Here is a 12,507-nt window from a genome sequence, read left to right on the forward strand (position 1 = left end):
GTGCTCGGGATCAAACTGAGGACCTCGTACATGATACACTGAGTGACATCCCCAGCCCATGTGTTAACATCGTTATTACTCCAGAGGAATGTAGACTTCATAATTAACAGGATTTGCATGATAGTGGTTTTATATTTATGGAACTCCCAAACTAGTCTTCACTGGACATCTGCAAAATTGTGTATTTCTTAGAGAAAACTTAAAATGTTGTGATATAGTTTTAGAAAAATCTTCTCAGAGTCCCTGAAGTAGAAAAGCCATGGGGCAAATTTGTCAGTCATTCCCCGCCTCCACTCTGTGAGGGTCAGCAAAGATGGCAGAGTGTCTCCTTTTTAGTATTTACTTTAAATTTATGTGCTTTCACTTACTCTAACAATATTATTAGTTTTTTCACTGGGGATAGCCTTTTCCCATATGTGACTATTGCTTTTTCCATCTGTTGTGTGATTTAAGCAGAATGTTTAATATTTGGGGAGCCAGGTTCTATACAACTATATTTTTAAAAAAATTTAAAAAAAAAAGAATTGCTGTGGTAAAAATGTTGTTTACCTGATTAAAATTTAAGCAGCCATTTTTGTAGTTGAAGAAAGATCTTCATGTACTAAAAAATTCAGTCTGCTGTGCTATGTGCTGAGACAAAGGGGTAATTTGAACCCTGGGGTCTTGTCTTTCCCTTGTATTGAGCATCACTCTGTTTTTATAATTCATACCCATCTGCTTATTTCCATCTTTACCTTTCGCTTCTTTGAACAACTATTTTCACGTTAAGACTGTATCAAATTATGGTTTTAAAACTTGATTTGTTATAAAGAAGTCAGGTTTTTTTATCACGAAATTTTTTAATTTTACTTATTTATTTGTTATTGTAATACTGGGAACAGAGTAACATCCCAGCCCTTTGAGACAGGGCCTCACTAAGTTGCCAAGGCTGACCTTGAACTTGTGCTCCTCCTGCCTTAGTTTCCCAGGTCACTGTCATTTCAGACCAGTACCACTGTGCCTGGCTGAAATTTTATTTTCAGATAAAAATGATCTAGATGATTCATTTTTTAAGAAAAATGTAGGGGTGCATTGAGCCACTATTCTTAAGTATTGTCGGTTACTGCCTTATGGGTTGTACACAGAAAGTTAATTATGCTAAAAATATCTGCCATTAATTAAAATATATTTTTTATCCCACCGTGTATGTATCGGAACTTTGTACATTGCTTTCAATGACACCAAACATCTGCATGAACTTTCACAGATAAGGAAGCAGAACTTCAGATTAAATAACTTCCCAGAAGTCACAGAGGCAGAGCAGTTGGTGGAATTTGGGGCTCTTTGTTTACCTACACATTGCCAATCTGCCTCCGAGTTCAATTTGTTGATTTCTTTGTGGTAAAAAGAACCTGGGAAAAATTCTCATCTCTCTTGCCTTCTGTTTGGTCTTTTTGAATATACATGAGCATTATTAGGTTAATTTACTAATTTATCTAAAACTTGGTGTGTGTGTTGTATGTGCAAGACACTGGCCAGGAAAGGATGATTTAACAGATGAATTATCACCAGCTCTGCAGAGAGTTATGGGAGTTCACGGGAAGCCTGTGGGAGAGAAGTGGGTGAGCAGTGAAGATGCCCTAGAGCAGGGAGCAGTCAAGCTGGCCCTGGAACCGTGGTAGGATTTCAGTAGGCAGCAGTGGAAGGAAAGCTTGCGAGGTAGCCAGAACAGCTGGGCAGAGGCTCAGAGGACACAAAGCCGGTTCGGTACTTCTAACTAGGTGATCACTGCAAGATCTGCCTTAGGACTAGGCTTAAGGAGGCTGTTCAGAAGGCTATGGGTTTGTGAAGGCTAAGGATTCTTCGTTTTAATATTTTCTTTCATTCTAAATAAATATTTATTGGCTCTCCACTGTGAACGAAGCCCGGGCTTTCTGTTACAGTACTTAGATGGGTCCTTCTTTCCCTTCCATGATACAGTTTTCCATTCATCACCTACATGTTACGAGCCCCGTGTTGGTCAGCTTTGCATCACTGTGACCCAAGTACCTGACAAGAACAACTTAGAGGAGGCGAGGTTTATTTGGGCTCACATTTTCAGAGGTTGAGTTCAAGGCTTGTCTGAGTCAACTGCTCTGGGGCCAAGGTGAGGCAGAACCTCGCGGCTGGAGGGTGGAGTGGAAAAGCAGTGCTCCATTCATGGCAGCCAGGAAGCTGAGAGAACCAGGTTAAGAGAGAGGCCAGCCAGGCCAAAGGGGCGAGGCTGCCCAAGCCCTTTGGAGGGTGTATCCCACCATGTGCCCTTGATGTTGTGTGTGGAGTCATGGGACCTGGTTTCCTGGCTGGGTTTTGGCACCATCCTTTCTCTGTATGCCTCTCTTCTTCCCTTTTGGAATGGGAATGTCGACTCTGTGCCTTTGGATGTTGGATACATGTAACTTGCCTTTGATTTTGCAGTCAAGAGATTGCCTTGAGTTTCAGAGGAGGCTTTGAACTTAGACTTTTGGGCAAGCCTGGTACTGTTAAGACTATGGGGACTCTTGGAGGTGAGCTAAATGCATTTTGGAACCCAAGGGTGGAATGTTATGGTTTGGATAAGAGATGTTCCCCTAAATCTCTTGTTAATGCCAGGAGTATTCTGAGATGAACTGATTAGACTATGGGAGCTGTAACCTCATCAGACCATCCTAGTTTGAATGGACTAACTGGGTGGCAGTTGTGGAGAGGTGGGGCATGGCTGGAGGAGGCGGGCCCCTGGGGGTGTGCCCTGGAGGGGTTTGTCTTCCCTGCCCCACCTCCATCCTCTGCTTTCCAGCCATTATGAGTGGATAGCTTCCCTCAGTCAGGCCCTTCCACCATGATGTCCTGCCTCGTCTTGGGCCCAGAGCAATGGAGTCAGTTCACTGTGGACTAAATCTCTGAAACCATGAGCCAAAATAAACTTTTCCCTCTTCTGAGTTGTCTTGTCAGGTATTTTGGCCAAAGCAATGCAAAGCTGACAAACAAAGACCCAGAGAGCAGGTACACAGATCCCAAAGTAAATTGCATTCGTTTTCTGAGGCTATTTAAGAATAAATTACCACATTCTTGATGGCTTAAAACAACAAAAAATTATTCTTTCATAGTTCTGGAGGCCACAAGTCAGAAATCCATACTCCCCTCTGGGGGAGAACCTGTCTCTCGCCTCTGAACAGTTTCAGGTGACAGACCGTGTTCTCGGGCTTGTGCCCCCGTCACTGTAGTCTGCCTCCATCTCCATGTCACTTCTCTTCTCTGTGAGATCTCCCGCCTCTTTCTTGGAAGACACATGTGATGGCATTTAGAGTTTGTCCAGATAATCCAGGGTGCTCTCTAAATTGCAGAGCCCTTAATCACATCTGCAGAAACTCTTTTTGCAAATAATAATCATATTTACAAATTTAAGGATTAGTATTTGGTATCTTCAAGTGGCCATTGTTCATCCAGAAGTGATTCTTACACTGCTTGGAACATTGTCCCTCTTCAGCTCTATTGTCCTCAGTGGTGTTTAGTACGCAGAACAGGTGCCAGCTGCACAGCCAGTGCTGAGTGGGAGGAGTGCGTGAGGTGTGTGATCGTCACACAAGCGCTTGGGTACCTGCTGTGTGCTAATAGCTGGAGCACGCGCCCTCAGTTCCAGGGGAAGCACACAGACCCCTGGAAGACAGTGGAAGGGACTGAGTGGTGCAGAGCAGGGGACAGTGAGAGCACGTGAGAGAGTCATCTGACCTGCCCTACTGAGCAGACGAGGCTTTCCTTAGTACTTGATAATACTCAGAGGAGGTGAGATCCAGTCTGGTCCTTAGGAATGGATAGGAGACCTCACAAGAGGTGGGAAAAGGTCCAAACAGAAAATCACCTGTGCAAATGCCTAGAAGGTGAGACATTGGCAGGAGGGGTAGAGAGAGGTGCATGGATGGATTGAGGCTACTGAGGAGGTGGGTGGGCAGGAACTGGTGAGTGATGGGATGTCTTAGAGGATGAGGGAGAAAACATCAAATTGGGTGGGATTTCCCATTCTGCGGGGGATGGCCAGTGAGAGAGAAAGCAGGAGGAAAGGACTGTTTGTGAGGCTGGGAAGGGTGGAGAAAAGAGGATTAGTTTGTTTGGGGAGAGTTGTTGCTGTTTCTGTCTCTCTTTGTGCATTAAAAATTGCCTTGCAGGACTGGGGCTGTACCTCAGTGGCACGGTGCACATGGGAGGCACTGGGTTCGATCCTCAGTACCACATAAAAACAAATTAAAAAATGTCTGTGTCCATCTACAACAACAAAAATATAATCTTTTTTTTTTTAAGTTGCCATCGCCATTGGGCCCAGTGACCACCCCTATAATCCCAGCAACTTGGACGGCTGAGGCAGGGGGATAACAAGTTCAAAGGCAACCTCAGCAACTTAGTGAGGTCCTAAACAACTTAGTAAGACCCTGTCTCTAAATAAAAATAAAAAAGAGGGCTGGGATGTGGCTCAGTGGTCAAGTGGGTTCAATCCCTGGTACCAAAAATAAATAAATAAATAAAATTGCCACAACCAAAGGTAAGGCCATGTCCTTTGCTAGGCTGCCAGTTTTCTTTGTCATTTACCCTCTTGCCAAACTGTGGAATACTGCCACAAAATGATGCACAGGTAAACTGTTTGGAGTCGGAATCGTGAATCCCCCGACATAAATAACGGCAGATGATCAAATACTATTCAGTAAGGTTCAGGACGAAAGTCAGATTCATACTGTATTAGAAACACTCTGGAAAATGTAATTAGAGAATACTTTTAAATATTAGAAACAGACTGCATATGGGTTGCATAAGCAATGGGGAGATAACGTCTGCACTCGAAGTTTCTGGGAAGAGCCTTTGTTCGTTTCTGATGGTGATTGGCTTAGAAAGGGGAGTGCGGGGTCCTGGGCAGTTTTATAGGGATAGGAAGAGGTTGACAAGCAGAAGCTCCCGGCTCCATCTCCAGCAGAAACGTTCCCTCTGCTTAGAGCCCAGAGTGGGGCCACAGCGCTCTCCCAGTTTAACACGACACTGCTGGTGGCCCTGGGACAAGTTCACAGTATGTCCCCCACGGCTTTCCGCATGCCTTTGAGAAAGATAATAACTTTGGGGGTTGTAGTCTGCTTGTGTGGAGGGCATCTTATTTTAACTCCCAGTTTGAGAGAGCTGCTTGAGGTTCTGTTGGTAGGCGTTACTTGGCATGTAAATTCACATCACAGACAGAGCCTCGGAAGAGAAGTAAGTTTATAGACTCTTCCAACTTTGGAGAAAAGGAAAAGGGAGAAGAGTTGAAGTGATAGATGCATTCAGCTTTAAAATGAAAAGCCTAAACTGGGCGTGGTGATGCACACCTATAATCCCGGTGACTTGGGAGGCTGAGGCAAGAGGTTTGCAAGTTTGAGGCCAACTTCAGCAACTTAGCAAAAATCCTGTCTCAAAATTAAAAATAATAACAATAATGAAAAAAGGGGCCTGGGGTTGTAGCTCAGTGGTAGAGTGACCCTGGGTTCAGTCCCCAGCACCATAAAATAAAAAGCCTATTTTACTACAGTGGTAGTAACTACCATTGTCTCTGCTTTACATCAGAATGAAACAAATCCATTTGCTTGCTTTTATATGTAACTCTGCTTTTTTTAAATGCAACTAGGGATACCCGTGGCACAGATGATCTAAATGCTTCAAAATGTGTGAATAAATGTGGAAGGTTTGCCAAGCCTTTCCTTTGTGACCCCAGCGTGGGGTGCATAGCTGCCCCTCGAGGGAGGGACAGGGCGCTGGCCACCTGCTGCAGTGTGCTGCTCGGTAACTTAGACAGGTGGTCCTTGGAGACAGGTAGGAGGCCCTGTCCCTGCCTTCCCAGCAGTGGTTTGCTGGGGTCTGAGAACCTCTGTATTTCTGGGAGATTTAGAAATGCCGTTGAGTTCCAACCTAGAGACTTCCCAGCCTTGCTCTTATGTAGATTTCAGATTTTTCTTCTCACCCAAAGCTTGATGTGGTTCTCCACCCCCAGGTCAGTTTGCTGCCACTGCTTCTTCCTAACTTTTCAAGGAATTAAATATTCTCAGCTTCGTAGCTGTCATTTTCATTTAGAAAAATCCCAACTTGAATTTTATGGAAGCATTCCCCTTTGAAAAGCCAGGCCTAATGCGAGGGATGTGGACTTGGATGCTGGAAACCTAGGTTTGCATTCCTACTTCCAAGGACTAGTCTCGGGATGAAGAGTTGAAACATGACACAGGCTCCTCACCAGGCCCGACAGAGTGAGCAGATTTCTAGGGATTGCCGGTTCCTTTCTTCCCTCTGCTTCTGCTTAACATTCGTACTGTCATCTGCCAATATTTACTGAGTGACTTCTTGGACAAGCATGGTGCATTCCATGTTCAAGAAACAGGATTGCCATATGCAAGAGCTTGCAAGAGATTTTTCTCTGTATGTTATTTATTGGTCATAATTAACATCTCCAGCTTTTGTCAAAAAGGATTTGAGATAGCTTAGAGTAAAAATACATATATACATGGATACACAAAGACAAGAGAGGCACCATGGACAATATCCTAACTAGGGATAAAATACTACCAGTTCAGAACACTCATTTTAGCGCTGAGATTCATAATGGTAAAGGCAGAAGAGCAATGTGAGTGATATGTATGCACATATCTGTATAGATGTGTGTGTACATGTGTGGTTAGGTGGTGAATGATATTTCTTATAAGGTACATTTTATGTAAAAAGCTATCCTGTTTGAATACCTAGAATGTGGTTAAAAAGCAATTAACACATTTTATAGAGCACTCTGTAAATTCAAAATAATACATCATTGAAGTTAATGAGGATCAACAAACGTGGTATTACCAAGGGGTTTTCATGTCTCATTTAAAATAAAGCAATCATTGCTCATGATTCATGGCTTCATGTCCTGAGAATAATTCCTTAATTCTGTAAGTAAACATTTTGCTCTAGCATGATCCCAATTGCATTAGTCAGCAGGGCCGATAATCGGTAGCATTTCCAGAGGAGCAATTAGGGTTAAAATGAGAGTAGTGGTCCCCATGGCACTGTGTTTTCAGATTTCTGAAATACAAGATGAGAAGGACCACCCATCTGGAGAATGATTTCATATCCAGTCATAAAGGGAGGAAGTTTCTTTTTTTGTAGTTTTCAGCACGGAATTAAAATTCATATTGGTAATGGTTGAAAACTAAAAATGTTTAATGCCAGATGTTACCAGTTTACCAGTTACCAAGTTTTCCTATGTGCCTTGATGCCTTGTCTTTTTTGGGGGGCGGGTAGGAAAGGGCTTGTGGGGGATTAAACCCAGGGGTGCTTAATCACTGAGCCACATTCCCAGGCCTTTTTATTTATGTTGAAATAGGGTCTCCCTAAATTGCTTACAGCCTTGTTAAGTTGCTGAGGCTGGCTTTGAACTTATGCTCCTCCTGCCTCAGCCTCCTGAGTTGCTGGAATTACAGGCGTGTGCCATCAAGTCCAGCTGTATGCCTCATCCTTACTTTGGAGTGTACACTGTAATTAAAGTGATCCTGCTGACTTGCAAAGCTCAGTGCTGTCTATATGCCCACACTCTCTTCGAGGAGTGGAAGCAACATGCTTTGTTCCAGAGCAGCCCCTCTGAGACCCTCTGGGGCACCTTCAGAGGTCTGGTTCTTTTTGGTAGTGGCAATAAGATGTCCACACTGACCTGTCCTGTCCTGTAGGAGCTGAGTAGGCAGGGGCATGGTTGCCTCTGTGCCAAGAGATGCCTCCTTGGCCTCAGGTCTGTCGACCGAGTGTTGTCCACAGGGACAGAGCAGCGGGTGCTGTGGGCTCTGACCCTCTCCACACCCTTCGTTTGACAGGAACACCTGATTGAGAACGAAGTGTCAATACTGCGCAGAGTGAAACACCCCAACATCATCATGCTCGTCGAGGAGATGGAAACGGCCACTGAGCTCTTTCTGGTGATGGAACTGGTCAAGGTGAGAGGATGGAGAGTTTCTCGGTACCTGATCTCAGGATTTCACAGTGCTCCTGGAGGGCCTTGCTGCCTGTGACTTTCCTTATTTACAGTCATCAGTTTTAGTGGCCCTTCCTTCATCTGCCCCAGACCCATGGCCCCCTTTCTGGCCTTTGGTGGCCTGCACTGCTGATGTTTTGCTGTGTTCTCTTCCATATCCTTCAGGGTGGAGATCTCTTTGATGCAATTACGTCTTCGACCAAGTACACGGAGAGAGATGGCAGCGCCATGGTGTATAACTTGGCCAACGCCCTCAGGTACCTCCATGGCCTCAGCATCGTGCACAGAGACATCAAGCCAGAGAACCTCTTGGTACGTCTTCTGTTTCACCTCATACCACTTGTCCTTTAAAACGCTCATAATCCTGTGCAAGTAAGCAGTGACGTACTAGGGTCTGAACCAGTCCTGCAGCAAGACTCAAGTCAGTGACCTTAAAATACTGAGATTCTTGAACTGATTTGCATTTACTGTTTACCAGACATTAGATGTTTTGATTGACTTTCATTTGTTTTTGATTTTCATTTATAGTTTGATGATAAATTAGTTAACTTCAGGTTACTTTAATGACATATCTGGTGTAATTAATTTATGAAGAGTTAAGGTTTATTTTGGTTCATGGTTTTGGAGGTTTCAATACAAGATCAGGTGGACCCACTGCTTTGGGTCTCCAACTGGCAATTGCGGGGACCATGTGACAGAGGATGCAAAGAGAGGAAGAAGGAGCTGGGGTCCCCAGAATCCCCTTCAGGGGCACACTCCATAATGATCGATGGGTCTTCCTTCCACAAAGCTCACCTCCTAAAGGTCCTGCCATCTCCCTGTACCGTTTAACACATTGACTCTCAGTGGACATTCAACATCTGAACTATAGCAGTGATATTGACTGAAGAAAGAAGAGCAGGAAATCTATTTTATGGGGCAAAAGTTCTGTAAAAATATTGGAGAAGGAAGTAGAGGTTCATAGGAGACCAAAGTAGAACTTGGAGGTTCATTTAAGTACAGGAGAGAATTTTGGAAATCGTCCAATCTCAGTTTTACAATGTGGAAATTGAGACCAAGAGATGCTAATTTTTCTTAAAAGTGTCATTATTGTACTGTTCTACAGGAGGAAAAGCCTTATTTATTGCTGTGGCACTTGGGGGGACCTTCATAAGCTGGTCCCAGTCTACCTTTCCAGCCTCCTCTCCTGTTATGACTCACCTCACAGTGGGCCTTGAGAGCTAAACAGCTTGCTGGTGGGGAGCCAGTCCTGTGATCACATTGCAGAGGGAGTTTAGAGAAGCTTCTGGGGTTTTGCACGCACACATCCCTCTAAACACACGCTAGACGATTGACTTCTCTCACCTTTTGGTGCTGAGTATCATACTTATTGCTCAGGAGGTGAGCTTATTCAAGCGTTTTGTACCACGTCAATCCAAACACAGGTTTGTCCTCAGCAGTTCAGACTCGCCTCCGTTACTTCTGTCTGTCCTGGTCTCCATTTGCAGTGTCCTCTCTCCCCACAGTGTGGCAAACCTGTCCCTCTTGTGAGATGCTGAGAGTCAGAGTTAGATCTTCACCTTGACCCCAGACACTCTGAGCAGGGTTTAGCCACCAGTCACCTCAGGCATCTGCTGTACTTGCTGCGTGTTGGGGTTTTATCATTTTCTGGTCCATCTCCTTCAGAAACGAGGTTTATGTCTCAATTTCCTTTTCATCTCCAATGCCTTGAACAGTACTGTGGGAACATACTGTGCATGTGCAGAGGCCACTCAGCTGGCCAGGAGCTGCCACTTGAACGCAGGTCTGTATGGCCTGCTCAGGCTTCACCACACGTGATTGTCTAAAGGAGTATGTATGGGCTTTGAAGCCACCCCAGGGATTTTTTTTTTTTAATCCAGAGTTTCCATTTTCCCATTTTGGTAATAGTGTTTGATAATTTCTAAGTGTCCATCGAAAAGTATGTGTGTATGTATATTTACATATACATATATATATATCATCTGCCTTGAGGGAATTATATAGGTTGGGCATCCCGAAGCCCCAAATCCAAAATGTGAAATCCTCCAAAATGTGAAACTTTTGAGTACCAACATGTTGCACTCTTACACACCATGGAACTTTGTTTCATGCACAAAATTATTTAAAATATAGTATATGAAACATAAATTAATTTTGCGTTGAACTTGGACCTCATCCTCACAATATTATATATATGCAAATATTCCAAAATATAAAACATTTCTGGTTCTGTGCATTTTTAAACTAAATTCTTTAGTGCCAAGATTTTATATCAGCTGATGGGGAAACAGATTTACTGGGTTTCCCCCCCACACTAGTTTTCTTGGTAACTAGAACTTAATAGTTATACTTAATAGTTGGGTTCATCCCAATAAACGCAGACATGCATGGAAATCAATTTTGGTTCATGATTCCTCCTTTTCCCTTCCACTTTTGTGCAATTTTTTTTTTTTTTTTTTTTTTTTGGTAATGGGGATTGAACTCAGGGACACTCAACCACTGAGCCACCTCCCCAGCCCTATTTTGTGTTTTATTTAGACAGGGTCTCACTGAGTTGCTTAGTGCCTTCCTTTTGCTGAGGCTGGCTTTGAGCTCATGATCCTCCCGCCTCGGCCTCTCAAGCCACTGTGCCTGACTTGTGCATTTGTTTTTTAAGGGAAGGGGTCTCCCTGTGTTGCTCAGGCTGGCCTCAAACTCCTGGGCACAAACCATCCTACCGCTTTAGTTTCCTGTGTAGTTAGGACTACAGGCATGTTACCTTGTTCACTAATATGACTCACTCATAAAAATTTTGTAACAGTTCTGGGATGAATCTCAGGATCTTGAACATGCTAGGTAAGTGCTCCACCACTGAGCTACATCCGCAGCCCCCAAGCTCTTTTGATAAGGGATGTTCAACTTGTATTTCATTTCTGCATGTTCCTATTAGGAAGAAAAATCCCTGATGTTTAAAAAAAAAAAAGAAGGTATATTCTGACTCTGTCTTTGAACTCTAATGAGGAATGGAGACAGAGGTATAAGTTAAACCTCAGGATAAGAGCAAAAGTGTGGTGTCCACGTCTCCAAACAGACTTCTCACCATTAGACCTGGCAGTGTCCGCCAGGCCCCTCCACCATCCGACTGAGCTTGGCCAGGGGCTTTACAAGTAAAGGTGACAGGGCTTTCTCCAGATGTGGCTACAGTTTCGTATTGTTGAGAATGCCCCTTGACTCCTTGCTCTGCACAGTCCATCTCACCCTCGTGGACCCAGTTAGCAATGTTCTCTGTGAATGTGGAAGTCACAGATTTCTAGGGAATGACTGGCTGCTCTGAGCCAACCTGTCCTACGGCTCTGATTGCCAAGGCCCAGTGAGGAAGGAGACTGGGCATTACAGAGTGTCCATTTCCCAGCTCATTGGTCCCACTCTCATCTCCACCTCTGCTTGTGGTCCCTCTCTCCCAAGGCCTGTTGTTTGTTTGCATGCTGCAGCTGGAACCCAGGGCCTTATGCATGCTGGGCAAGCTCTCTACCAGGGAGCTCCGCCCGCTGCCTGCCACTCAGTTTCCTAACACACATGTGAAGTCTCCTTAGAATCTGAACCCAGCATCCCTTTTCTCATGTCATACATCACGGGTAGACAATGTGGTAAGTATGGATGTGTCCAACACCTCGAGTCTCAGAGAGTGACCAGGAAATCGGAATCAATTTCCTTATCTAGTCCATTCCGTCCTAAATGAGTGTTCACCATTTCCAAAACCTGAACCAGCCTCCTTGGGCTACCCAAAGGGGAGAATGAAGATGATAAAACTGACATTCAGGTGATGCTGATGTGTGGCGTAGCAGGACCGTGGGGTCAGGCTCCAGAACACCTTAGTAGCACACACAGAGTAGGTATGTCAGCCACTGAAAACCTACCCGGGCCACCCATCTGCCTCCAGGCTTAGTCAGCAGGTCGACATTGGCTTTGGAGGAGAAAGTGCTACCAGGGCCCTAGACAGAGACACCCAGAGCAACTGTCAGCCTCTTCCTGTCGGAGAACTAATTCAGTTTTTAAACACCCGAGCATTCAGACATCTGATTTGCATCCCCTTCCCTGGCTGCAGTGTCATAATTTAAAACCCTGCCAGCAGAGATGTATGGGTGGCTGTGTCAGGGAGCACGGGGGTGGCCGTTAGTGCCGTGAGTTACAGCCCGGCAGTGCCCTGTCAGAGTTAACTATGAGAGACCAGTGATAAATTCCACCTTTTCCAGGAGTTCTGGGGACAGGGGAGAGAAGAGGGTTGGTTTCTCATGTTTGAAGTCCTTCTAAATCAGTACCTTGACATTTTATTTAGAGAGCATGCAGTGTTCACTTTGTACGGGGGACCTGCGTTCCTCACATATTTTATTTTTGCATTCCAAGAGCAACTTCTGTCAGAGCATCTCTTGGTGTGTGGTGGGGCATTTGAACGCCCCAGGGCTGGCGTTCTCACGGTTGTAGATGAAATCCACTCGAAATCTGTGCACGTGCAGGCAGCAGTTAGCATT

At 44.7% G+C, this 12,507-nt stretch overlaps 1 protein-coding gene across 6 annotated transcripts in view; it reads left to right on the top strand.

The window, feature by feature from the left end:
- Positions 1 to 12,507, top strand: part of Dclk2 (doublecortin like kinase 2) — a 149,298-nt gene that overhangs the window by 118,050 nt on the left and 18,741 nt on the right. For all 6 annotated transcript variants that reach the window (XR_007110540.1, XR_007110541.1, XM_047566926.1 and 3 more), the window contains 2 exons: positions 7,842 to 7,961; positions 8,165 to 8,311. Coding sequence is in view for 4 of the 6 variants with exons in the window: in XM_047566926.1 (XP_047422882.1) it covers positions 7,842 to 7,961; positions 8,165 to 8,311 (267 nt within the window). In the remaining 2 variants the exon portion in view is untranslated. The remainder of the gene's footprint in view (positions 1 to 7,841; positions 7,962 to 8,164; positions 8,312 to 12,507) is intronic.

This window comes from Sciurus carolinensis, chromosome 10 (assembly GCF_902686445.1).
Source record: "Sciurus carolinensis chromosome 10, mSciCar1.2, whole genome shotgun sequence".
Taxonomy (NCBI): domain Eukaryota; kingdom Metazoa; phylum Chordata; class Mammalia; order Rodentia; family Sciuridae; genus Sciurus; species Sciurus carolinensis.